Source organism: Dipteris shenzhenensis, chromosome 8, assembly GCF_047967505.1.
Source record: "Dipteris shenzhenensis isolate YYH24624 ecotype China chromosome 8, Dip_SZ_1.0, whole genome shotgun sequence".
Taxonomy (NCBI): Eukaryota; Viridiplantae; Streptophyta; class Polypodiopsida; order Gleicheniales; family Dipteridaceae; genus Dipteris; species Dipteris shenzhenensis.
In genome coordinates, this window is record NC_141603.1 from 15,712,260 (window position 1) to 15,737,311 (window position 25,052).

The window sequence follows — 25,052 nt, forward strand, 5'->3', positions numbered from 1 at the left end:
TTAGTTTTAAATGTTGACTATTTCATGTCTTTTTAGATTGTGAGATAATAGGAAAGAGAGGTAGCATTTGATATTATTAGTTTCTAACATATTTGGGAACAATGAAAGTTTTTCAAATGCTCTAGAATATTTCGCCAAAATTTGAAAGAAAATTTATAATAAAAGTTGAAATTCGCTAATGATTTGAAAGTTTTTTTTTTAAATTTTACGAAAAATTTTCCCAATATATTATAATACTATATTACTATACCTTCGATAAAAACATCCCTGTCCCCCACTTGTTTCTAAACTGCAAGTGCTTGAGAGAAGTATGGGACAATGTGCACAAACTTTTTGGTTTTTTCACGATCAATTATATGTTTCTTCTATTGGGAGATGTACCAAACAGAGCTCCGATCAGCTGGAACACCATGCGCAGCTCCATTCTTTGGTCTTGTGGGTGCAGAGATGCTCTAAGGTCTTTGGTAATGTGTTTGTTGATACTAATGAAATCGTAATGAATTTATGGTTGACTAAGGAAAGAGGTGCACATCATAATGAATGTATGGCTGACCATAGGAAAGAGGTGCAAATCTTGAGAAGATCTCACGACTGCATCAACAAATCCAGGAATGCTAAAATCATGAAGAAAGAGAGTGCCCTATTGGCACAGATGCAACAATAGGTGGGAAAATAAGATATGCCCTCGGGCTCCACCCCTCAGCTAGTACTCTCTCACGGCAAGACAACACTGACGGACAAGAACGATGAGCCTTCTTTCTCCTTCCCCATGCTTACAGGTCAAGCTTCTACAGTCTCCCCTTTGTTACTGCCTTGACAATACCACAAGGATCTCTGGCATGCGCTACACCTTCTTCTTTGGTCCCCCCTCCCTTGGTTGTCTACAAGAGACTTGTTTCACAGAATGATCTTGCATACTATTAGGGAAGACATTATTACCAATCAGAGCATGATTTTGAAGTCTTATGAACTTTTTTGAAGTTGTATATACTTGACTCTACCATATTAATATAAACCGGCATTTTTAAATTTTAAAAAAAAAAGAATCTCCTCCTTTTCCCATGAAAAATTAGTGAATACTTCTTTGTAGTTAAGAAGTATGCAACTGATTGGTTTATCATACTTCCATCTAAAAATGAGATTGGAAAGGTACATTTGTTGAATTGGGATAAAACTTGTTAAAACATGAAAATAGATTATCCCTTAAGAGACACTGTCTAAAATTTGAGAGGTATAATGAAGATGAAAAATGCCCATGGTTTCTTTATTAAGAGAGTTTTTCACCAAATTTCATCTTCCAAAAACTCCGTTAATAACCTAGAACATGTGTCACACTGATGATTTGAGTTTCTTTTCCAAGGTAGGAATACTCTGACTATTGTAGATCATAGGCCTCTTTCCCTTGTTGGAGCTGGAGCCTGAAGCCGAAGTACTATCTCCAATTATTAAATGTGATCTTAGAGCCTCGAAAAGGGGTTTCAATCAGCGTAGTGGGCTCCTAGACACACCCAGTTTGGAGATTCCAGTTCACCTCCACAAGGTTGGAGAGGTGCTTCCCAGTGGTGTTCGATGCTATGCTAGGAGATCAAATTTCACGCATGATGGACAAGTGGATGGGGCCACAGGGACTGGATCTTTGGCATGCCCATGGTGCTAAGGTGAGCTTTCAGCTGTGCTTCATGCGAGAGAAGTCGATGTGTGGTTTGGCAGTAGGAGTTATCAGACTGCCACTTGAGGCAAAGGTTGATCAGGCATACTACTAGCCACTTCAGAATTGTGCGGAGTTGTTTGAGGTGGAAGTCTCCTTCATGATGAAGTGGGCACGAAAGATTGGCATTGATCTGGTGTCCACCCTAGTACGCCGACGTATAGACACAGACTACTCACCCTCCAAACCCTTGAGAAAGTCACATAAGACAATCTTTCTAGAACAGGAACCCACTCATAGGAGAGCCTTGTTTTTGCATCCCCATCCTCATGAGCTGGGCCTTAGTGAGTTGGAACATGCATGGGCTCCATGACCGTGCTTGTAGTCAATCGTAGTACCTGATCCTTTGGCAGGAGCTATAGAGGGCAGTGGTATGGTGGGAAGTGGACTTCCTTTTGATTCAGGAGCATATGTTCTCAGCATCAAACATTAGGCGATGACACCACCTCCTCCCTGCAGTAGGATGGAGTGGAGGGTTCTGCATTTTGGTTTCACAGACAATGGCTCCAGAGTTTTATGATCAAGGCAAGCTTATCCCACGATGGGCAATTTGGATGGGAGAGTCTAGGATTGGGATCTTGAACGTGTATGCCTAGCATGCAGATAGCATCGTCCGGCCTTTTAGAGGAGGGTATGAGAGTGTCTTCCGAATGATGTAGACTCCTGGATTGTTGGAGCGTACTTCAATGACTTGGAGTTTGGGGAGGACAAGCATGGCGGTACCTCCTTCTCTGAGATGCCAATAGCAAAGTGGAGCACTTGGGAGTAGTTCATTTTCATGATCAATGGCAGAGACTTGTGGTGGTGGCAAGAGCCAGAGTTCAGTAGGATACCTAGCAGCCTCTCGGATAAAGGAGACATGATGGACTACTTGAGCGGCTAGACCACTTTCTACGTTGGGTACTGGGCACTGCATAGAGGCAGCTCTACCAAGATTCTAGCAGGCACCACTATGCCAAACCACTCTCCAGCAGTACTCCACTTAGAGTAGCCCCACCGAGGTCTTCCCCAAAAGGGGGTCCGCATTCCAGAGGACCTCTTGCAGGACAAGGAGATTCAGCAGGTCATGGTTGAGATTTGGCAACAGCTAGAGACGGCACCGTGCGCGAGGGTTGGCCTTTGTGGGTGGCCAATGCGATCCAAAGGAGCAATGAGGAAATGCAGGCTCATGCCCTTAGTTGGAGGAGGGCTCTTTAGGATCACGAGCGAGCACTGCAGAGAGACCTTGCCTCCATAGAGAGGAAGCACGACCCGGGATTTTAGTGGCTTAGTGGCACGTTTGAGAGCCCACGCCTTGAGCTTCAAGATAGGGAGATTCAGTGGGATGAGTTCTCCTATCACTCCTCCCAGGCCCGGTGGGTACAGTAGGGGGACAGGACGATGAAGCAGTTCTTTCATACCACTAGGGCTCGATCGATAGGCACATAGTTGCAACATCTTCTAGATCCGTGGAGCATTATGCACACTAATCCACATGAGATTTTAGACCTGATCACAGGTTTTTATAGCCAGATCTTTCAGACAGAGAGGATGACTCCGGCTTGTCTTGTGGCCATGAGGTAGTTTGGGATCACGTTTTGATAGTAGTCTCGTAGGATTTGTGCAGCAGTCTAGAGGAGCCTTTCATGGATGAGGAGATTTGGGAAGCCCTCAAGGCTCTCTCGACCCACCAGAAGTGTCCTAGGGAGGATGTCCTCCGGACTTCTTCTGAAACTTCTAGGAGATCATCTCCACCTCTTTCCACCTAGCTTCCCAGGAGATCTTTGACACTGGCTCTTTTTCTCAATCCCTAACTAGGGAGTGGATTTGTTTGATCCCAAAAGGGGATATAGGTCAGACATCTCGTAGTGGAGACCAATCACTTTTCTTGATATTGCATACAAGATCCTCGCCAAGGTCTTGAGTTTGTGGTTATGGCCCCATCTTACTAACATCATTTACAACACACAGACCGGGTTCACATCCAGGAGCACAGCATCCTAGACAACATCTTCACATTCTAGGAGGCAGTGGATTGTTTTAGGGAGGAGTCACAGCCATTGGCCATCCTTCTCTTGGATTTTGAGAAGGCCTATGATAGGGTGGAGTGGTCTTTCCTGGAGGGTACTATGCGGAGATTGGGTTTCTGAGATAGATGGATCAGAGGAGTTTCTATGCTTTATGCGGGGAGCTCTAGTCAGATGCTTATCAGAGGATACACGAGCAAGGCCTTTCCTCTCCCTCCCTTGTTTGTCGTGGAGGCTTTGGGTTACTACTTGAGATCATAGGTGGCAAGCCTCACAAGGTTGAGGCTCTCAATCAGATAGGAGGAGCTGTTGGACTCTCAATTTGTAGATGACACATCGTTGTATGTAGAGGGCACCATAGCAAGTTTGGAGAGAGTCAAGGGATCACTGGCTATCTATTTTGAGACCTTGGGTGCAAGGATCAACTCGACAAAATTCATAGGTTCCTTCATAGGCTCTGAGGAGACACGGGAGATTCAAGAGTGGGGGAGCGACTTTGGCTTCCGATGGATATCGCAGGGCCAGAAAGTGAGATACCTCCGATACTAGGTTGGTATTGATATTATAGCAAAGTAGGAGATCGCCCCAGTCCTCAAGAGTGTTCAGCACAAGATTCTCTACTGGAGCTTGGCCAAACTCTCCCTAGTGGGCCGTGCCTTAGTGGCAAACTAGGTCCTTCTTGCCACAACTGCAGAGAGGAGTTCGAGCGTCAACCCCTTCTTTGGCACTTAGAGATCAAAGATCAGGAGGGGAGTATGCTCACAAAGCACACTCAGATCGGTTGGGCATAGAGGGGACCGGCCGGCTCCTTTGGCAAATGGAGAAAATTACCCATGGAGGCAGAGGCGAGGCTTGGCACCTTAGCATATTTGCAAGGGGTAGGGCAGCGGATGAGAGAGATCGACCTAGTCATCCCTAAGTCTTGGTGGGAGGGACTTCGCATATGGATGGACAACAGATGGTGGGGCCAATTTTATTGGACTAGTGTCCCCTTAAGGATGATGATGCAGTGAGGCAGCACGCAACCTGATTTTTTCTATGTAGGACCTAGAGGTCTACTCCAAGCACTCACTAAGAGAGACCTAGAGATGGATGGGAGTCTGGATGGGATTCATTGATAGATGATCAAAGTGATGGGATGTTTGGGGATATCCTCCTGGTATCTCAAAGCAGGATGCCCCCAGATAGTGCCTCTGGCTTTGGGAGCATAGGCCCTTGAGAGAGGTCTAATGGGATCTGGGATGAGACATACATGTACACTACATATAGTGATTTATTGGGCTCCAAAATAAGGCCCATCAACATTAGTTGCAATAACACTAATTATACTAGCAACCTTAATATTAGCATGGACTCATGCATAATACTAACTAGCTAGCCTGGTAAAACATAGACTTAAGTAGGCATCCCCAACTAAGCCTTGCCAAATTGCATCTTGCAATCCCCCCCCCCCATCTCTCGTGTAGTTTTATGGGTCACTTTGCAATTACTATGAGTAAGAAAATCATAATGGAAAATAATTTCCATAACAAAATCCAAGTTCTCTTTCAAAGGTAATAAATAAACTTCCTATGTATGTAAGTTATAACCTTTCCATAAGAACTGCATACTAAAACAAGCCAAGGTCAAATCATATATGTTGTATTTTTTTATCTCAATTCAATGAAATATAGGCCTTATGCTCTCTTAAAATATTATAGGACTCTTTTCTTAAAACAAAGAAACATTATTGTGCAAGAAGTCAAAAATTTTGAGCTTTTTTTGCATTGTCCTACTTATTTCCAAAAAGGTATGTGAAAGTATTCTTCTAAGGGGGAAGTATATGAAAACTATTGTCAATATATAGTATACTTCTCTTAAAAATATATGAGTTAGCTTTAAACATTTCATAATTTTGTAATACACAATTCTTAGCATTCAAAAATACATGAGTTAGCCTGAAAGGGATGCTTAACATCCAAAAATCCTATGCACGCACATCAATTGGGCCAGGGGCTTTGACTCCACTACCATTAGCTATGTTGAGCTATGGCATAAGGTAGAGATCAGAGCTTTAACATCCAAAAATCCTATGCATGCACATCAATTGGGCTAGGGGCTTTGACTCCACTACCATTAGCTATGTTGAGCTATGGTATAAGGTAGAGATCAAATTTGAGTGAATGACCATGGACTTAAAGATGCTATAGGGTTGCCTAGATACTAGAGGTATGATGTAGGTCTACTAGGGTGGCAAAGGTCCCTAGATTGCAAATGGATAATTTGAGAGTTATAATGCAAGTTAGAGAAAGCAATAGTCAGATAATTTGAGAGTTATAATGCAAGTTGGAGAGTGCAATAGTAGGATAATTAAAGTTCTTGCACCTTGCACGGTTAGAGTTTTAGCTTATTGTGAGAGGTGGCACAACATTGTAGGGGGAGAAATGACTACAACCGTGGAGCTATGTAGTTTGCCAAAGATCACAAAAAGAGGTGCATAGATAGGTCGATGCGATGGGGACTGATACTGGAGGAAAGGATCCTCCTCCTAATCAATCTCTAACCTACACTGACCGTACACACAAAGTGACACCTCCCTTCATGCATGGATTCTCTACAGATGATCATCATGAAAATGACTTCTAGAATCCTAACGTAGACACGTTGATATTGCTCGGGTCACTTCCATCCACCTAAGTTGCATTAATTCGGGCATTTTTTTTAATTCAAAAAAACACTCAAATACGTGTTTTTATAATTTAAAATGTTTCAAATGTTTTTTCCCATTTTATTCGTATGAATAAGCTATCTATACGAATAACTGGCTATTCGTATGAATAACTTTATTCATACGACTAACACAGTTTATTCATACGAATAAAAGTAGTATAAAAAAGCAGCCACCCACTGCCATTTTTGGTATTTGTACGAATACAGCCACCTTCCTTCCTTGCCACCTCAGCCACTTGTTTGCCAGCCCTGCTACCTCTTGCTTGCTTATGGTACCTACCAACCCATCTACATTTCATAGGTACCTTCTTCACCCTTGTTTGTGACAACTGACACTCATCTCTCTTGCGATAGATGTGTGTTGCATTCTTTCGTTATTAATTAATTTTTATATTGTTTTGTTTTGTTTGGTTTGGACTGGCACTCATCTCTCTTATGAGAGCTGTGTGCTGTAGTATTTTTAAATTATTTAATGTTTGTTTTGTATTGTATGTAGTGTGTAGACTGGCACTCATCTCTCTTGCGAGAGTTGTGTGCTACAGTCTGTTTTGGTTAATTAATGTTTTTTTTGTAATGTAGTCTTTTTAATGTTTGTTTTGATTTATGTTTGAGACTAGCACTCATCTCTCCTACAAGAGTTGTGTGTTGCAATTTCAATTTTAATATAAATAATAGTTTTTTACCTGAGGCTGGCACTCATCTCTCTTAAGAGAGTTTTGTGTTGCAATCTCAGTTTGTATAGACATGTTTGTTTGTAGAAACTCTTGGGCTGGCACTCATCTCTCTTAAGAGAATTGTGTGCTGCAGTCTAAGCTTAGTGATGTTTTCATAGATGCTTATTCTAGCACTCATGTCTCCTTTGAGAGTTGTGTGTTGCAGTCTAAGTTTAGAGATGCTTTGAAGCACACTTATTTTGGCACTCATCTCCCTCTTGAGAGTTATGTGATGCAGTCTAACTTAGACATCATGCGATGTGCTCTTAGATACTTAGTCTGGCACTCAATTGTCCCTTGATTGTTGTGTGTTACAGTTGAAGCCTAGTGTTAGATGGTGCAGTCTTCAAGGTTACACGCTTATATTTTGTGTTTTGATTTTCTGTAGTCTATTACATGATGTGAGCTTGAGTTGATAGGTTATACCTAGGTCATTTTTGAAATTGCTTGCATTGTTATTTATTAGGCTTAATCAGTTTCTTATCGCACCTGGCACTGAATTTTTTTTTTAATGATGTGTTGTAGTTTATTGCATATTAGATGGCTCACACGGGTGAGAAGAGGAAGTTTTAGCAACCTGATCTTAGTAAGACTCAGAGAATGGTGCTAAAAAACAAGAATGTACACTTCTTAATGAATGTCGATCAAGACATCATTGAGACAGCTTTCAACAATGGTGAAAGTGGTGTATAAAATTTGGTTAGGACAATGGTAGAGCGTGGAGTGAGGACCTTGTATGAATGATATCTAGATGTATTTACAGTAGAGTAGATAGACCAGTTCATACACCACTTCACGTTGGAGAGTCGACGATGCCTTGGTCAAATAGATCAAGACATCACCTCCTATGACACGAAGTGGGAGGGTCCCGCTGTAGAAGCCAGGGTCACGTACATCAAGAATGCATGGCGAGGTTTTAAAAGCAAGGGAGCTGCCTCATCCTCCCTTCCAGCAATGCACCCATGCCCCCAAGCACAACTGCAGCCACAAGTATCAATGCACCCACGTCCCCAGTCACAAGCCGCATTACACCCACCATAGCCACAAGCAGCAGTACAACCACACCACGCATATGCACCAATGCATCCACCACCACATCCAATCTTCCCCCCGTAGCCACAAGAATCAATGCACCCATGCCCCTAGTCACAAGCCGCATTGCACCCACTATAGCCACAAGCACCACTGTAGCCATGCCACGCATATGCACAAATGCATCCACCACAGCCTATCTTCCCCCATATCCCTTTTCTCCAAGTTCTTCCATACCCACAAGAAGTTCCTCCACCTGGTCCATGTCTCCCATCACATGCACGCCCACATTTTGCAACTTCTTTTGCATCTCTGTTTGTGCCTCCTATTACACATGTAGACCAATTTCCATCTCCTTCATACTCGCTTGCACCAAGAATGCACAATCTATCTGCACAAGCAGATAGATTTCTATTTCCTTCATTCTCGCTTGCACAAGCACCACCCGCATCACATGGCATGCATGAACGTGCACCCGTGGCAAGACCCATGCAGCCGATACTGCTTCAGTGAGACGAGACATTCGATTCACACCTAGTGCAGCTATGGGCACAAGCATATGTGAAACTGTCAGCATGTGTAATCTTCTTGTTGCTCCATTTGATCCACACACAATTTATGCATGTAAGGTGCTGAAGCTTTCTGTGCCCACCGATGCATTGATTGCCAGAGCCTTGGAAGAAGCCACGTGCTTGGACAATGTCATACATCCATGCATCATCCGAGCTATAGTCTAGTCCATGATAATAATCCAATGATACTATTTCCATTTTGGAAAGGAAATCATTTGGAAAGATGGCTAACCTACCTCGGACATGACGAAAAGTGACCATCTCTAGTGTTTCAAAGAGATGATGCAAAAATGTCTGCTAGAGCTCCACGGGTCCGTCAGCATGTATTTGATATTTTAAGTGCACTTCTTCGCACTATTCATTACATGCACCAACACAATGTCTTGCATAATGATTTGCATGTGAAAACATTATGCTACATTTCTCTGAGTCATCAGAGGAAGTGTATCTGGGAATTTGTGATTGGGGAATGATGACACTGACAAGCACTAGCAAGCACTATCCACAGCATTACCCAATGATAGTCCCAACACTGTGCGAAGTTCATTGCAGAATTTTGCCACATTGCTCCAGAGTTCCTGTGCACCAATCCCCCACCTTTCAATGTTGCACAAGATGTGTACGCTATGTCTCATCACATCTTGAAGATCATAGACATTTGTGCACCATCGTCCAGTATTGGACCCACAAAAGCTCTAATTGGGCATCTATGATGATTTGTGGTTCAAGGAAAGTCAGCACAACTGAACAAATGCCAAGCACTGCTAATTTTTGTGGGGTTTTTTATATTACTCCTAGTTGTGGCATACAGCTCAATCCAAACCAAGGACTTAGACTAGCAAATGACAGAGTCTTTCTTGGACAATTTGTAATATGAATTTCTGAACATGAATACTTGTAATATTGTTATCTTTGTCTATCATCCAAGTCTCCACTCCATCATTCAAGTTTGTATATTTAAAATGAGATTATAAATGATGCGATAATTAATGTTTAAATATTGTTTGTGTAAGTGAATGATGCGATAATAAATGTTGGTACAATTTCATGAGATGAATGATGTGATAATAAATGTTTAAATATTGTTTGTATAAGAGAATGATGCGATAAGTATCCATGTTGAATTTAATTGTTTAATATTGTTTAGGGTTATAAAATAATTCTATTTTGCTGTCATTTTTTAGGTTAAGTATGAGCATGGAGGGAGAGAACGTAGAGAACGTTCTCCCATAGGATCCTACCCAACCAGAGGAACTTTCACGAGGGTCCAGAAGCCGCTTTTGTGCCTCAAGAGGCTAATTTAGCATACCATCTAAATCATTCCGAGGCTCAAGCTATCTTGTAGGCTCAAAGAGAGATGTTGGGAAGGAAGGGACCTGGTATTTTTACCACTGGTCCAGTGGATGACGACACCATGCGAGGCGACCCACCCTCTCTTTGGCAGTTACAAAGGCTTTGTCCATCAGAGTTCGTAAGAAACACCTTGTTTCTTCGATTCAGAAATGCTAGAAACAAATATGCACAACCCAAGTTGTCAGACTTGTGGCACAAAATCCTTGCCCACATCCTTCTCCAGCGATTCATAAAGGTGGAAGGGAGCATCCCCAACAACCAACAGATATCCATGTTCTTCATTCAACATGTGTATGTCCACGATGTCTTGCATCGATGTGTGGATTCGAACGACAAGCATCACTTGTTAGGAATAGGAAAGGGACGTCCTACAAAGCGCAAGCGAGCAAGAATAGAGAACAGAGAGCCCATGTCTCTGAGGCCTCGCGTGCTAACTCTTGAGGCACATAGTGGCATTGTTGACTTGGCAACATCTACCATACCTCTCCGTCAACAGGGTGTTACTACTGAGGAGTTACAAGCTCGTCGTCTTGCAACTCAAGCCAAAGAGATCGAGGACTTGCAAGCACGCGTACGCACGTTGGAAGATGAGCTTGCACACTACAGACATACTTTTGGAGACTTGGATTCCGCTACAGATATTGACACATTTGATTTTGAGGACCTCACCAATATAGATTCGCAGGCTATAGGACCAAGCACTCACGGAACGGCAGATGTGGGACCTAGTTCATAATTGTGTTCATACATAACTTTGTAATATTCTTCTTCAAATATAATGATCTGGATTAAGTGCATGATGTGAATTAAGTGGTTGGAATTGATTAAGTGGTTTAAGTAGAGTAATTGGGTTAACTGATTTAATGTGAATTAAGTGAACTAAGTGGAGCTAATGTAATGTTAAGTGAGTTAATGTGAATTAAGTGGACTAAGTGGAGCTAATGTAAAGTTTATTGTTGATTAAGTGCATAATGTGGATTATTATAGAATTTAATCTGAATTAAGCGGTTTAAGTGATATAAGTGAATGAAGTAGTTTAAGTGGTATAAGTGGGTTAAGTGGACAGGGTGGTTTAAGTGGTTTAAGTGGACTAAGTGAGCTATGTGGTTTAACTGGTTCAAGTGGACTACGTGGTTTAAGTGGTTTACGTGGACTAAGTGGTATAAGTGATTTAAGTGGTTTCAGTGGATTAGGTGGACTTGTGAAGTTAATGCTGAAATATTGAAATATATTGATGTGAATTAGTGCACATGATAACTAGATCAACCCTTGCGACTTGAAAATATAAACTTCAATTGTTCTTCCCTTTTTCTCGATGTTGCCTTGAAAGTATTTGCAAGTCACAAGGTTGACTCTAGCTATTATGTATACCAAATCATCCACAATCTGAATAATTACAACACAACAACATAACTTGTAGCCCATAAGTTTCTAGCTTTCAAGTAAAAAATTAGACGAGATGGATACAAGCATATGCACTCTTCCATCGCTTGACATATTCTCCCATCCATCCCCTCACATACAACATGCCATCCTACATATTCAGAGCTTCATCCATTGTTTCCAAGTACAAAATGAGATGATATGGATCTGGGCATATGGCTCTTCCATCACCTATCATATTCTCCTATCCATCCCCTCATGTGTAACATATAACACCATATATTGCATTTAACATAGGTACAATATCGTCTATCTCTTCGACTTTGATGTTGTCACTGAGTAGCTCAAGCTCGGTCTTCTTCTTCGCTAAATGCACCCTCGGCATAACTAATTATGTAGTCAATCGTTGTTCAGCAATTCTCATTATAGTGGCTTCGCTTGCTGCCCTAGCCGCAACATTAAACCCTTTCAACAATCGTAGACTCCCAAAGCAAAATACTAAATCTACAGCTCTTGATGGCTTCAAATGATTGCGTCTCTTAGAATGAATGAAATTGTATGCACTCCAATTTCACTCACATGCACCCGATGATGTAGTAATAGAGAGCACACGAGTTGCAACATGTTGCAACTGTAATGTCTTTCCACCATATTCCTTCTACTAAGTAGGTGCAATCGTCGTCTTAATAGCATCAAGATTCCAAGAATCTCCAAAAGAGCCTTCACGGTTTGTATACCTCACTCATTGTTGGTAGGCTAATTTGCCTTATCTCTCAGAAGCAAGTTCTTACAAACCTCTCAAAAGTTACTTATGATTTCTGGATTCTGTGATTGAGCATGTGTTTGATATTGTGGATGTATTGTAAAGCAGCTCCATGCAAAGGAGTGTGCATTTGCTTCCATCTCTTATCAGCCAAATATACCACTTGTTGTCTATATTTTTCCAAAATATTGATGTTTGTACAAGATGTACACTTTTATTGCCTGGTATTGTGTACTATGTCTTTTTCTCGAGCCAATTCGCCCATCGTATATCAGCAACAGTCTCGACTAAAGCTTTACGCACTTCCAAAAATCTAGCAAGAACTAGAAAAGAAGTGGCAAATCTAGTTTGACAAAATTGCCTTAGTTGCTTCATAGAGTGCTCTCTGAATACTTCATGCAAGTATTGATGGCTCTTTATAAAACTCACTATGGCGTTAGCATCTTGTAGCACTAGTTGCACAAATGAAAATTGTCCAATATCCTTCAACAATAAGTTGAGAGTGAGCACCACATGGCACCCATGTCAGAGTGGGATACTTTGCCATGATCATCTCACCCGCGGTCTTATAATTTGATGCATTATTTGTTACTAATGCAGTAACATTTTCACTACCACCAACTTTATGAATTGCTCTTTCATATATTTTTACAATATATGCTGAAGTTTTTTCTTTTAGAGACGTATCAATACTCTCCAAAAACATTGTTCCCTTGGGAGTAATGCACATTACATTTTTCAAGGGTCTGGCCTGCTTGCTAGTCCATCCATCAAAAGCAAGAGTGCACCCATATGTAGAAATAAAATCCAATATCTTTTTTTTCAAGCTGTCCACCACAGTGTGTTTAACTCTATCAAGATTATCTGTATGCATTTTATAATAATCTAGCAAAACAAATCCTGGTCTAGCACATGACTTCAAGGCATTACGAAACGTCTCATCTCTCATGATATAGAATGGTATACCATTTTTTACAAATGCTTCTGTCCATCTTAAGTGCTCTTTATGCACTTGTTGTCAAAGAAAACCATCCTCCATAGATGATTATTCTCCCCTTTTTCTCTTCTTTACCTAACAAACATTAATTGCATCAAAACTCACCTGCAACCCGCTTGCTATTAAATCTACATCACCTTCATGTATTGATACACCCCTCGCATTTATTGGTGGTTCTCCTTCAACAATCTCATGAACATCAGTGCTCACATTAGGACTTGGACGATTCCTTATCAGGGTCGGATTAACCACTTTTTTCACTTTCTCAAAGAGACATGGATTCATTTCCAATGAAAGAATATAATCAAACTGTAAATCATTCATTCACATTCTATTGAAAGAATATTAAATATTCATTCAAAAGAAAGTGTAAGAATGAGTAATGAAAACTGAGAGACATGGATTCATTTCTATTGAAAGAATATACTCAAACTATAAATCTCTCATTCACATTCTATTGAAAGAATATTAAATATTCATTCAAAAGAAAATGTAAGAATGAGTAATAAAAATTGAGAGACATGGATTCTTTTCTATTCAAAGAATATACTCAATTTGAAAATCATTCATTCCCATTCTATTGAAAGAATATTACATATTCGTTCAAAAAAAAGTGTAAGAATGAGTAATAAAATTTGAGAGACATGGATTCATTTTTATTCAAAGAATATACTCAAATTGAAAATCATTCATTCACATTCTATTGAAAGAATATTAAATTCATAGACACCTTTAAAACTCTTTATATACTTTCACATTCTATTGAAAGAATATTAAATATTCATTCAAAGAAAGTGTGAGAATGAGACTCTAGGTATTCTATTAAACTGAGACACAAAGAAACAAATTGACGTTAACATCATAGACAAACAAAAAATAAAATCATATTTCTCATAAGAGATCCAAAGAACTCAACAAGGAGATCCTAGAACTCCCACAAACAAATTTCATAGACACAAAAACACCAAAAGCACATTTCTCACAAGAGATCGAAGGCTCTCGACAAAGAGAACCTAGAACTCCCACAAACAAAGACAGAAAGACCGAAACCACAATTCTCATAAGAGATCTCAGGAACTCAAATAGAGATCCTAAAGCTCCCACAAACAAAATCCATCTTATTTCAGACCTTCTAGATTGCTTTCGCAACCTTGAAGGAACTTTCTTCTTTCTTTTCCTTGTTTGATCTCATATGCTCGGCTAGGGAACCAAGCATGAGATAAGAGAAATCGGCAAACTATGAGCTTATAGATAGGAACAGAGCCACATAATCGTCCTAATACAGGTTTATTTGTACGAATACCTATTGAATGGATGACATGTCGATTTATGAAAAAAACGTGACGTGTCACTGCTTTTTTACCAAATTTTTTCCTTCCTTCGAATCATTTATGCGAATTTCCCGCATTTTTCGAATCACGAATTCGAATTTTTCTACTTAGCCATCCACTTTCCTCCCTTGCTCAATTCTAACAGCACTCCCCAGATGGAATATGAGCTACGAGGCACTAGCATTACACTCTCACAGTCACCAAATACTAGCAATAGACTCCCCAAGTCGACAATAAGGTCGTCTTACACAGGTGTGGTCTAAGAATTTAGAGGAGGTTTATTCACTCCCCCGCTCATGTGTCGTTCTTTTGGTGCTACCAGCAACAGTGGACAAGGAGAAACAAACAAGAGACTTAACTCTTCCCAACAACGAGCCACAAATGGAGATACCCGGGGTGCATCAGGAAAGCCCAAAGAGACCCTAGCCAATGGTCGAAAGACAAGCTCCACTCACGCAAGATCTTCGAGGAAGGGGGGATTCCGAGCTAGTAGGAGAAGCAAATGTGCAATTGTCCACCAAGAGCACTGCACTTGGGTGGGTGCAGAACAGGCATCCAATTAGGGAGAAGAATAATCTCCCCTACAATTATCACCAGTGATGGCACAGAGACGGAGGGCTCAAGCCAGCAAACAGTAGAATCCAAGCTAAAAACAATGCACTAGAAGATTCACGACCACATCAGCAAGAGGTTCACCAATCTGAAGATAGGGAAAATTCATTTGCTAAAGGTAAAGCGGCTGCTTTCCTTGACGAGGATAGATTAGAGCAGTCCATAGATTGGCTTTCATTCCATGCTTTAATTGGTTATCTCCCAGGACCCAGACCTCTTGCTGCCTTTCTTGAGGGTTGGCTGAGGAATAACTAGATTAGAAAGGGTTTAATTGGTCACTAGTGTGATGTTTCTGAGAACATGCTTCTTTTTCTTCTTATTTGAGACTGAATACATGGCTTCAAAAGCCTTACACGATGCCCTCTGGACTATTCGACATCAACCTCTATACTTAGAATTTTGGACCCAGGATTTCAATCCAAACAAGCCTAGATCTACATTTGTCCCTGTGTGGGTTGAACTCCCTGACCTCCCTTTTTCTCTAATAAATCAAGCTCCTAACCTTTGTAGAAGCTTAGGGCATGTCATTGATGTAGAGAAATAACAATTTATTAATCTCAGAGGAACCCTCAAGTATGTGTCAGGATGGATGTTGCTGAAGAACTCCCAGACACCCTAGTAATTGTCAATAGGAATGGGAGTGTTTTCATGGAGCAGCCTTTGGTTTACAAGAACCTACCTAATTCCTATTTTTTGTGTGGGTTGTCTACCCATACAGTAAAAAGTTTTCCCTTGAAAAGGAACAGGCCTAAGCAACCTCTGGAACAAACCCAACAACAAGCCAGCCAAGCTCCGAAGTCTAAGTGAATTGTTAAAGGCAAACAGAAAAGTAAAACTCAAGAGAAGAGTGAGGAAACAAAAATTGGCAATGTATTAGACAAGGGGGCAGAGAAGGAGAAGATTCCTAAGGTTCACCCAGTGAAGGATAGGGTCACTTTCCCCTTGGCCACAAATAATGCATATGAAGCACTAGCATGTGGTTATGAGTTGATGTGTACAATGAAGAAACACCTCTAATCCAAGCATCTAGAAAGCTAAAGCATAGAAGCATACCATCCAAAAACCCCCAATCTATTATGTCAAAAGATTTCTCAAAATCCAAGAGTAGAATGGATAGCCTCTAACAACTATGCGTAGCCCATTTTGAAGCCTTCCAAAATGAAAATTTATTATTAAAAATGCTATGGCCATGCGCAAAGCCCCATCTACATATCTTGAAAGAGAGGGTTGCAAATGCAAACAGATACCTTTAGCCAAACTCTTATAAAAAAAAGTCCCATAAGAGTGATTGATATTAAGAAAAAAGGGAGTACATTTTGGGGCCTTGAGAGAAATTCATGATTTCTTCATTTTTCTTTCCTTTAAAATAATAAAATATGACATAACCCCACTGACGTACAATACATAATTTGGTATTTCTGACATCACCGATGCGTCCGCCCCGGAAAGGCTTTTAAAACGCCAAAAACGAGCCCCAGGAGACCTGTAAAAGGCCAAAAAGGCCTGAAAAGATGTACAAATGAAAGTGATTTGACATGTTGGATAGGTCCTGGAGACCTAAAAAAGGCCAAAAAGACCCAGAAAGTAGCCTGTAAAAATGAAATCGATTTGACAGGTTGGATGGGAGGAGGCCTAGAAAAGGCTAAAAAGGCCCGTAAAGCAGCCCCATCCAACCTATCAAATCACTTTCATTTACACAGGGTGCTTTCTGGGCCTTTTTTGCCTTTTATGAGACTTTGAGGCCTGTTTTTGGCATTTCAAAAGCCTTTCCAAGGATTTTGGTCCACTTCGGACGCATCGGTGATGTCAGAAATCCCAAATTCTGCACTGTACGTCAGATATAATAAAGTAGCTCAAGTGTTTATTGAATGCAAACTCGATCGCATTTCTTTTGTTCCCCTTTTTCTTATTTTTTCAACGTTACGTTGGCCCGCAAAACTGCGCGCAAGATTTCTTTCCGATTAGCGACATGTGCATTTGCTTGAGCCGCATACTTGTTCTCCTTTGATTGGTAGAGGGCTATTTTCTTTCTTGGCCCTGTTTTCCTAATGTCTCCATTGGGGATAAATTTTTGCAACCCCCCTTTGGGATAAGATGAATAAGACCCTCTGTAAGTGAATAAGGCATAGCACTAGAGTCCCAAATGCCCCACAGATTTTAGGTAAGAGAAAAAAATGTGATCTTAAGTTCAGAATTGGTAAAAGGTGCATCAAGTTAGAGTCTCATATCTTAAATTAGAGAATTGTCAAGGAGTTCACCTAACAAAATTTTAGTGTACCACGTGCATTCAAAAGAAGGGGCATTTTAATACTACTTCTCAAAAAAATTATCAGGATTACAAAAATAGGAGGGGATTTTTAATTCAACTTTAACAAAAAATCTATAAGTTTAGTAGTAAAGACTAGTTTTATTGGTAGGGAAATTTTAGTTGATGGACTTTTCAAAATACCCCTTGAATGCACACGATACATAGGGTTTCTTAGTAGTATACCATACGAGAGAATTGTATACGCCTTGAGAAAGTTATGAGCTTAAATTAGAGAATTGTATATCTCTTATAAGAGGAGAGCATTTGAATACTCAATTCAACTTTGTAGTATTAGCATTTTTAAAGCATGTTACTTTTGAATGCTAGATTTGATTGAATTCCACCACATGATTTTTATGCGATGTACAAATGATCTCATAACCCCCCCCCCCCCCACTCCCCTTGGTTATTTTCTTAAACGAGCTCAATAGCAAATTTAGACATACCTACATGTAGGGAGAAACTATGCCCATTTCTCAAGATAATCATTAACTTTAGCCACACTTTCAACTCATATAGAGGATAATTACATTCTCCCTCTAGCATCTCTTTCAAAAGAGAGCATGCTAGCAAATTGTTGTCCCTCTACAAGATGATAAGGACATTTAGCCACCTTTGCAATGAATATAGATGATATTGCTCAAATAGGAGTGAATTTTGGGGAATGTCCCTCTAGTCTCTCTTTTAAAAGAGAGTGTGCTAGCAAGTCACTGTTCGTAGAAGAGATTGTGGACTACATGGTTGCAAATCTAGGACTGGGAATGCCTAAGGCATAATTGAGTATACCTACTCAACAAAATAGGAAAACCTTCCCGTAGGTTTCGTGTCCATATGTACAAGAAACCACACTGAGATTGAATGCCTCATTATAAGGATGTGACCTATCAAACGTACTATGCCAGTTGTGTGAGATATGAAAACCATGATAGCAACATATTTCAAAGATGTGATGTGAACGTGGTGGAACCTTTTCTTGGCATCCGAAACTTTCATCATTGTACACTTGCATGAGCCCTAAGCCCCAAAGCGTATCTGATTTTAGAATGTATTGAAACAAGATCTATTAATGAACTTATGAATGTTTCTTGACATACCCATTTGCTTACACATCCAAAGAAGAACTACCTTGTGGAGGATCGAAAATTGTACATTGGAGAAAGGAGGTCCAAAAAATTTTAAGAAAGGATTGTCGAAATGTCGAGTGGTGGCATAGAAGACTTAGCAGTTGGAGTAATGGTCACTGTGTAACAACAGATGATCCTAGCAAATTTCTTCTCTAGATTACTATGGTTGTGAAATTTGAAAAAGAAGGTTCAAAGACTAATTCAGTAGAGGTGCACCAAGTCCACGGATTGTTTCAAGAGTCCATATAATTCAAAGATTGTGATAACACAGAAACATGGCCAAAAAGCGGAGGGGGATTGTGATAACACAGAAACATGGCCAAAAAGCGGAGGGGGACAAAGAAATAACCCAAGGCTGACACGCGAGGGCTCGATGAGGCAAAATATTTTCGTACATGCATTTCAATTAACACAAGCGGGGAGATTGCCAATGGGGACAAGAGACAAAATACACAAAAAAAATCCAAAGACATTTGATTAGATGCAATACAGAACCTGAAGCTAAGACACATCATGCAAGAAAGAGGATCACAGCTCAACTTGCTGAGGTTGACTAAGAAAATGTTCTAGTGGATAGCTTGGAGGAAGAATCATAATGTAGAGACGCCTATGACCTTAATTTGGATCCTCCCTTACACTCAATTACTAGGTACTTGAATTGACAAGACATTATGTGCAAGGGTGAGGGAAGATTGCAAAAAACTTAACTATTGACATTTTTGAATCTATCTTTCGTGGAAAGTGATGGATAGTAGGAATGAATATGAACGACAGCTTGACAGCAACTTATTGTTGGGAGCATCCATACACCCCAACTTTGTCATATCCTTTTAGCGATCTCCACAAGTTTTTCTAAAGGCTGGCCTTCCCCAAGCCAAGACATACACAGCACCCACTTATAGACCTTGCTTCCCCTTCCAGCTGATAGTTCTACTCTCAAAAGCAACCCCTAACAAGTCTGAAAGACAGTGCACAGAAACATTTATATGCTCCAATGAAATCGGACATTAAAATTTTGGTCAATTATATGAGATTCACATTGCATTTTCATTTTCTAGCCTCCACTACATATAACCCAAACCTAGCCAACTTGTCATCTCATTTGTGTTCAATCTAACTCCCCATCCAGAGTTTAAAATCCTGCAACTCCATTCTTTAAAACCATCATGAAGACATCACAGCTTTTCAAACTCTGGCACAGCTTTTACTCGGCAGCAGGTAGCTCCATGACGAGCAAGATTGTCTTTAATAATAGTGTGGAGCAACACACGAATGCACCACACTGAAAGGTATTCATGCATACACTTCGTGTGTCCAAATGACCTTTAAATGGCCTGCAACAACATAGATTCAAGAAAAGGATGAGCTGTGCTTGAAATAATTCGGAGGTCACAGTACAAATTTGTTCCCATTCCTAGCATAATACCTAGCAAGGAAATAAAATATGCAGACTGGTATCCAAGCTTCCTGTTGAGAAAATGGAAAAGAGAGAGAGGGTCCTCCAGCTACCTGTCATGCTGCCAACACCATCCAGAATCTCAGGTAGCAGAGGCCTTAAATGCTTCAACATGAGCAATAGCACGTGCCTCTATTTCTTTCAAGTATTCCACAAGAATCCTTTGCTGGTATGAACCACTCTCCTGCATATAAGTGATACTTTCCCTAAGTTAAAGGGGACCATGCAAAGAACATGAGTATAGTAAGGACTCAGAGGAACAAAAATCTAAAAAATCTTCTCACAGTTCGCATAGTAGTACGTTCAACCCTTTTCTTGATAACACTATAGAATTCTTCAGGTTCAACTTGACCCCCTCCAAAAGCCATTCCAGTCCTCAACAAAGCATCCCAATCCTCCTCGTTGGCTGCTCAGGAAAAGGGAACTCATTAATCAGATATAATACAACCCAGAACATATGGCAAAGTTACGTCTAAGCTGTAAGACCACCTTATCTATTTTTTAGAATGTATTCTACTTGGAAAACCTTACAAATAAGGCACCACATATGTCATTTAAAAGGAGCAGCCAATGGTGAATGCAACGACCTTCTACTCATTGAAGAGACTTTAAAATTTTGAACAAAAGGTGGACATGGTGGCAAGGGCCTATAGAGTACAACTGACAACATCGATCCACCATTGAGTGTATAGAACCCCATGAAGGCAATTTAATCATAACCATAATTGTTGTGTTTTAGCCTATACTATACCACCACTTGATATAAGGAGCAACTTTTTTTTCAAGGTGGTTCTCCTCCAAAGGTTCTGGAGTATTTTAAGTCATTTGAGATTTCTCCATCCAAAAAAGGCCTGGGCCTTACTGTGCAGGATACTATGGTTGTCACCTTCCATCAGTGAGCAAGCTGCTTAAACCACATCCACCCCTGATCAGAGAGATCCGCAAGATCCACGTGGATTGGATTGCAACAGTGGGCCTTTCAAGGTGTACCCTCAAAGATCACCAAGGTTTGAAACCCATCATAGGCATATCACCCCACTAGGCTATTATGTTTGAAAGTTAGGGCAAAAGTTTTCGTGACTAAACTACATATGAATACCATAGCAAATGGGTTTTGCCAAGGTGGCAAAATGAAAAATGAATCTTTGGTAGTCGCCAAGGCGAGGACCGGTGCACGTCAGATATCACTTCTGGATTTTCAAGATGACTCTATTTTATTGCCAGATATTGATCTAGATTGTGCAAGGATATCCCAAGTATCTGCAAACAAGCGAGCCCCGGTCACATCTTCAGGGAATGCCTCTTGGACATGGGCAAAATACATGACCTTGTATCCGTGAACCTAAGAAAGGAGATTGAATTTAAATAAATTTGAAAAAGGTGTTTGTGTTTTGCATTTCCTTTTTAGTGTCTTGACAGGTATTTCTCTTTGTTCACTTAAATATAGCATATCTTATTCTCCCCTATAAGGGTATATAATACGTATCAATTCGAAACCTATCCGTTTTGTCGAAACAACGAAACAGACAAGACGTTTCTTGTGACCATGCCTCCACCCTGACAGAGTGCCCAACACAAGTGTGATAGAACCACTCCCCTGCCACTGAACATCCCTGAGAGGACGCCCCTCCCATAACCATAGGTGCCAGTGTGCTCCCTCCCCGTCCGAGAGGATCGTATCCGGGTGAATGGTCCAGTTCCTGCCCAGCCATCCCACAATCCTGATCCTCCGCCAAGAAAGCCCATCCATAGCATTCTCATCCCTCTGATCACTATCCAACTCTGTAACCACAAGGCCTCCCTCCCCTGCTCGTCGGTAAAAACATGCTCGAAACGGCAAAAAGTCTACTTGAGGAACTGTATCCTAAGGGGCACTCCTGTCCGTGAAACTCCCCAGACCAACAGTGCCGGGTCTAGTTGGTGCTCAGTCCCTCCCACCAGGAGTCCGGAATCGTTGCATCTATCCTGTCGTGGCTCCTCTGGTGTGCGACAAAGCCTGGTCTCTATCCTCATCCTCCATAGAACAAGTCCCAAAGGAGCCACTATCCCACTGTGCCCAACTGATATGTGTCTGCTTCCCAAGCATGTCCGGGTGCCATAACAAACTCGTCCCTGCATATGGGGCCGCTCTAATAAGACCAAGCGACAAGCACTTCCAGACTCTGAGCAAGCTTCTTCTCATAGAGCCCTTCCCTTTGAGAGGTGCAGATGAGAATATCCACCTGAAAGATGACTGCCATGGACAACCTATACTGGGGGTGTTCCTAAGTAGCCCGCGCTGCTTCTAGGGCTCCAAGCCTGGAGTGAGACCTCACACTATCAACTTGCCTAGAAGGGCTCTGCGTTGCATCTTTGGGATCAATGATGTCGGTCCCCCGTGGGCCAGTGGCAATATCATTGTTTGCCTCACCCATGCAGCACCTTTGAAAACACTAGCAAGAGGCTATATACCAGGCTGTGGCGAGGAGTGCATGGTTTACTACTAGCAATCTGCCTGCTAAAGAGAGTTTGTCCGAGCTCCAATAGAGAAGCTTGCACCGCACTCTCTCTAGCACTAGGGCATCTGCTGCTCTGCGGAGATCTCCATGCCCACCTGGCACTCGGCATAGAGTATTGTCTCTCCCCGTAGGATCCAGCGGAAGCCAAAGGACGTCCCCCAATCTTGGATATCCTGAACCTCTTCAATGGCTATGAGAGGAAGCCCATTTTTGGCCCAGTTGCTACTGGCACCCGAAGCCATGCAATACGTAGTCAAAGCCCGCGTAACCGCCTTCAGGATCTCTGTCGAGCCCTCCACATAAAGAAAGTGTTGTGTCATCTGCAAACTCCGAATTCAGCACCTCCTCCTCCTGTAAATGTGGAAGTTTCATCTCTATGAGGCCCCCAGCATAACAACATGAAAACTGCCCTAGGGCTTCTACCACAAAAAGGAACAAGAAAGGGGCGATGAGATAACCCTGCCGAACTAAACGGGACAGAGGAAAGGCATCGCATGTATGCCCACCAATAAGCATCTGACTACATAAAAGGCCGAAAATCCTCTGATCCACCTGTCGGAAAAGCCCCCAACTGCTACATAGTGCCCTCTAAGAAAGGCCACTCCACCCTGTCATATGCCTTCTCGAAATCCAAGAGGAGGATAGCGAGAGGATGGGACTCCTCTTGGGCCCAATCAAGAACCTCCCAAAAAGTAACAGGGTAATCGGCCTCCGTCGGCATAGGTCTGCCCTGTTGCCATCCTTCGGGATCAATTGGATCTCTGTCGAGCCCTCCACATAAAGTGTTGTGTCATCTGCAAACTCCAAATCTAGCAGCTCCTCCTACCATAGTGGAAGTCTCATCCTTGTGAGGCCCCCAGCCTAACAACACGAAAAGTGACCCAGGGTTCCCGCCACAAAAAGGAACAAGAAAGGGGCGAGGAGATAACCCTGCCAAACTAAATGGGAGAGAGGAAAGCCATCACCTGTATGCCCACCAATAAGCATCTAATTAGGATTGCCTACATCTAATAAGTATCCACCTGTCGGAAAAGCCCAACAGCTCCATAGTGCCCTCCAAGAAAGGCCACTCCACCCTGTCATATGCCTTCTCGAAATCTAAGAGGAGGATAGTGAGAGGATGGGACTCCTCTTGGGCCCAATCAAGAACCTCCCAAAAAGTAACAGGGCAATCGGCCTCCATTGGCACAGGTCCACCCTATCGCCCCCTTTCAGGATCAAGCAAATGCATCCCTTGCTCAAGGACTAAGGAAGAAGGCCTGTATAGAAGATTTCCTGCAAGGCCCGACAGAGGGTAGTATAGATGTGCTCCCAGAAACAACTAAAGAAGGTCGGGGACAAGCCATCCAATCCCGGGCGCTTCAGCTGGGGGAGTGCGTGCAAGGCCTCCGAAAGATCCTGATCAATGAACGGCATCTCTAGCTACCTGTTCATACTATGTAATACTACTAACGGGATGTGGTTTTGGACAGTGTCCCTAGTAGCAACCACCTGGGGGGGACAACTCCTCTGCCTGGAACAGTCGCTGATAGAACTCAGTGGTCATCTCTAAGATCTCCTGGGGATACGAATGCATAGTGCCATCCGAGCCTCTCAGCCGCTGGCAACCTATGTCCCCACGTATCGAGGGCTTGTGCTGTGAAAGAAACCCCTGGTCATCTTGCCACCCTGCTATACCCAATGGGATCTGGAGCAATGGTAGGAGAACTCTGCTTGGTGTATCTCAATATCCTGGAGGTCCAAACGTGTGCACTCATATCTGTCTGCCAACCACAGTGATCCCCGGTCCTGCTCTCTAAGTCGCTCAATGGAGACCAGGTCCCATCTCAAGGCTCTCTCCTGTCTTGTAGGAGTCTACGGCGGCGCAGGGCCTGGGACTGCAACTCCTCATCACTGCTCCTCCGAATGGCCTCCGCTATCCACACAGCCCATCCATCCTCTAGGCTATTAGCCAGTTGTCTCCAGATCTTTGTGACTACTGCCTTCTGCACTTCTTGGCAAAGAGTCAGGGATGCGGATCTCCTTTTGGGAAAGTCCTCTACTACGGGGCTACTCAAGCTGCAAATTCACTCGGAATGATATGACATTGTGATCCCTGCCAGAATACCAGTGGCTCCACCCCTAAGTAGAGCCCAGGCTGCTTGGAAGCCGAAAGTACTCCGCCTCTCTCCAAGGGTCTCTGCCGCAAACCATGAATATAAATTGCTTCCAGGTGCTCCTCTCTACCGCTGCCATCTTTGCAAAGGACGCGCCTCCCTGCTTGTCCTCCGCGTGCTCTAGGTTGTTAAAGTCTCCTCCAACAATCCAATGGTCCACATCTAGAAGAAACTTCGTCAAGCGTCTCCAAAAAGCTGGGCGCTGCCACCTACACGCTGGATCGTAGACATCCAGTATGCCAATCTTGGAATCCCCAACCGTGATTCCCATCCACATTGCCCTACCCGTGATCAACTCTCCCAAGCTAAAAACATCCGCTATCACTGTCTA

The 25,052-nt window shown here is 42.1% G+C and overlaps 1 protein-coding gene across 1 annotated transcript in view; it reads right to left on the bottom strand.

Moving 5' to 3' along the window:
- Positions 1-19,911: 19,911 nt before the first annotated feature.
- LOC147899178 (uncharacterized) overlaps positions 19,912-25,052 on the bottom strand; it is a 121,928-nt gene continuing 116,787 nt past the window's right edge. Inside the window, exons 10-12 of the mRNA XM_087378573.1 lie at positions 20,352-20,473; positions 20,121-20,251; positions 19,912-19,945 (exon numbers count right to left, since the gene is read on the bottom strand). Of these exons, the coding sequence (XP_087234699.1) occupies positions 20,150-20,251; positions 20,352-20,473 (224 nt within the window). The 3' untranslated portion in view covers positions 19,912-19,945; positions 20,121-20,149. The remainder of the gene's footprint in view (positions 19,946-20,120; positions 20,252-20,351; positions 20,474-25,052) is intronic.